The 3,334-nt window shown below is 34.0% G+C and overlaps 1 protein-coding gene across 1 annotated transcript in view; it reads left to right on the forward strand.

Annotated features, from left to right (window-relative positions):
• The window catches only part of LOC107721088 (nuclear receptor subfamily 6 group A member 1-A), a 117,367-nt gene that overhangs the window by 3,491 nt on the left and 110,542 nt on the right, over nucleotides 1-3,334 (forward strand). The window contains exon 2 of the mRNA XM_016528945.1: nucleotides 115-150. Coding sequence (XP_016384431.1) covers nucleotides 115-150 — 36 coding nt within the window. The remainder of the gene's footprint in view (nucleotides 1-114; nucleotides 151-3,334) is intronic.

Here is a 3,334-nt window from a genome sequence, read left to right on the forward strand (position 1 = left end):
ATTTTTTAAACAAAGTATGTTTCATATGTCTGTTTTGTTGTGTGTATGGGACATTCTGTGTCTACATTTATAACTATGCAAACTGTATATAATTTTATGATTTTCTCAATGCAGGTTTCTGTGGTGATCTATTGGATGCAGAGGAGCAAGGTAAGGTCAATTTATTTTTAAACGAAGAATCTGTAAATTGTGGGTTAGATCAAACTATAGTTCTCTTTTTTGTTGTTGATTAATTTACTTTTGCTATGCTCGTTTTTAATAAAAAACGTTAAAAGGAATTTATGACAGATTTCTAAGTTAAGAAATATCACTATTTGATGCCTGTGTGGCTGTCAGTCTATGCTGTCAACCCAGGTTATAGTGTGTCAACATCAAATGTCCACCAGGGGGCTTCCTATCATCTCCAATCCATTGCTTTGCACTGTGGTTCAACAAACAAAATGTTGCTTAATATGTATTTGTGCAGATATAAATGTTGTGTTGTGTTTGTGTTTGCCATACTTGTAATTACTAAATTTGCTGAGTGAAATGCAATGACACATCCTCCAATCCCATTCAACCAAGTCTGTAAACACTTGCTGTGTCCGAAATCAAAAGAAGCTGTAATTTTGCTTCAAGCTGTAACATCACATAAATTGATCTAAAAGCAGTTCTCTTTTGAAAAAAAAAAATAATAATAATAATCAAACCTCAGGATTGTGAGATATCATTGCCAGTGAAGAGTACATCTGACCAGCATCTTACACGACTGAATGCAACCAAAGATTTGATGCCTTCCGGCTTCTGTATATCACTTTAGGCAGGCAGCATTTTTCTGCTTTCAGATTGAGCTTGGAATTTCGTGTTGCATTCCAGGATTGTGTATTCCAGTTTTGACCTCTGACCTTTGTTGTGAACATTTGGCTGGCGCCATGAATAATAATACACTCGTACTGACTATCCAGTTAGACTGCTTGGATAACATTCTTCACAGTGTATTGATTGGTTATTTCTATATGTGAATTTCAATACGTGAATTTGCCTCCTGAAATCTCTGTGATTGGAACATGATGAACATGATATCAGTGCAAACTCAAATTTAAAGTTTGGTTTTGAATGTTAGATGCCAGTTTTTTTTTAATATTATGCCAACATGCTAAATAGCTGATTATCCAATTTTTATGTGTTTGTAATAGTTTCAGAAACTAAACTAGAGTAAATTATATCCGATATCAGAAATGTCTTTTTAATGTGAACCAGCAGAGTGACATATTTTAATTTTAGCCCACTAACTTTGGTTGAGTTGCCTAAAAGTGGCTGAATTGATTGTTTTCACAGATCTCTATATGTCCAGGTTCATCTCAAGTACATTTCTTCCTCTTTTAGTGTTTGTCATTCTCTACAGACTCTGTTGCTTTCTGTCTTTCCCCCTCCTTCTGCTGTTCTCCATTTGTACGCTGCGGTGCCAGGTGGTGGCTGTAAGAGGAAAGGGTCATTTTCAGTTCAGCCATTGCTGACCTCTGTGTGACTGCTTCACGTAAACCTCTGGGAAGCTGTGACGAGGGAAAAGAGGCATGAGGTACCTGTTGAAGCAGCACACCAGAGAAAGGGCTATTGTTACTGAGGGCTGTGATTGAATTATGAGGTAAAGCATGATGGGCTGTAAACATAAGGGTGACGTTAACACTGCACTCTGACAGGTTACTGGGTGAAATTGGATATTTGAGACAAGATATGATATTATTTATCAGGAATTGATTAGATGGTGAAGTGGCTATTATGTACCTAAATGATGATACAGACCGATTGTGAGCTTGCCAAATCTGTGATGACATGGAATTTTTTTTTTTTTAAAGGAGAACAAATTCTTATTTATATTGAAAGATATAACTAACAATATTTTCTTTGGAATAATATCCACCAATGAATAATGCACAATATGACCAGGAATGTGCATTTAAGAAAGTTTTGATTGACTGATTGAACCATTTAACTTGGTCTGGCATTTCAAACTTGGTTTATTCCTTTTTACTTATTTTATGTCTGCATTTCTGCATTCTGTATCAAATGTATATTGTCTTTAACCATAAAGATGCCAATCCAGTTGATCACTACTAATACTGATTACTCAAAGCCACAAACTTTATGCACAAGATTAGGGTTGCAAAGGGGTGGAAAATTTCCGGTAAATTTCCGGAAACTTTCCAAAAATCCCTGGAATATTCCAAAAAAAAAAATCCTGGAATGTTTCCGAAATTTACTGGAAATTTTCCACCTTTTTGCAACCCTACACAAGATTGACTCATGCATTTGCCAAAAAGGTGAAGACCCAACGTTATGTTCTGCAAGACCCCCCTTTCCATTAAAGTCCATTTCCATTGGACTGTCCTGCTTTTAATCCAAGTAGACAATATTTTTATTCAGTAAACTCACTTAAGGTCTTAAGGAAGATTTTTACTAGGCCTAGAAAAACATTTTAGAAGTTTTATCTTCTAATGTAAATGTGAAACATCTTGCATAATAATAAGGGCTGTATTTTTCTTTTTGTTTGTTTTTATTTTACTGTATTTATGTGTAACTCAGTTCTTTCCATGAAAATAGCCCACGTTGCTGACATGGCATTAAAAAGCTCTACTGCTACTGCTATTCAAACTTTATGCAGTATCTGGGACTGGGAGTTCTGGGAGTGCAGGCATTTAACAGTCCACCGGGAAACTAAGTCATTGTTATAGCTTCCCAGACTTTTACAATAAATGCTTCAGTGGAAAAACGTGTTGCTGGATTAGGACATTCTATTTAAAAAGACATATTCTGAATATTAAACCTTTTTTTGGCTGGTTTATGAAAATGTGAATACTCTAATAACTATTTTAATACATTATAAATATATGCGGTGTCATATAGCGACTTATGGGAATGTTCTATTGCTTTTCACCATAAATTATATAATTCATAGTTTTACTAGCAAATTAAGTATTTTATAGTAAATTACAAATAAATCAATGTTAAACCATTTATATTTACAGCTGACAGTACAGTAATAATTCAGTTGACTTATTAACGGGGTTTTTACTATAGCATTTTTTACAGTCTTTTCCTGTAACATTTTTACAGTATATTGTTTTGAAAAACGTTTTTTTACCCTTTTCAAGGTATAAAATGACACTAAAATGTGTTTTAGAACCTAAAACCACCCTGTACTCTAAACTTAGCACCACTCAACAATATGAAACTAAATAGAAAGGCAATTGCACAGCAACATTAATTTTAATTGCAATATACTATACATTACATTAGTCATGTTGATTTGGTAGTACTTGAGGTGTTAAATTATGTTTTTTTTTTTTTTTTGTCA

This window comes from Sinocyclocheilus rhinocerous, unplaced genomic scaffold (genome assembly GCF_001515625.1).
Source record: "Sinocyclocheilus rhinocerous isolate Xijiao unplaced genomic scaffold, SAMN03320098_v1.1 scaffold451, whole genome shotgun sequence".
Lineage (NCBI taxonomy): Eukaryota > Metazoa > Chordata > Actinopteri > Cypriniformes > Cyprinidae > Sinocyclocheilus > Sinocyclocheilus rhinocerous.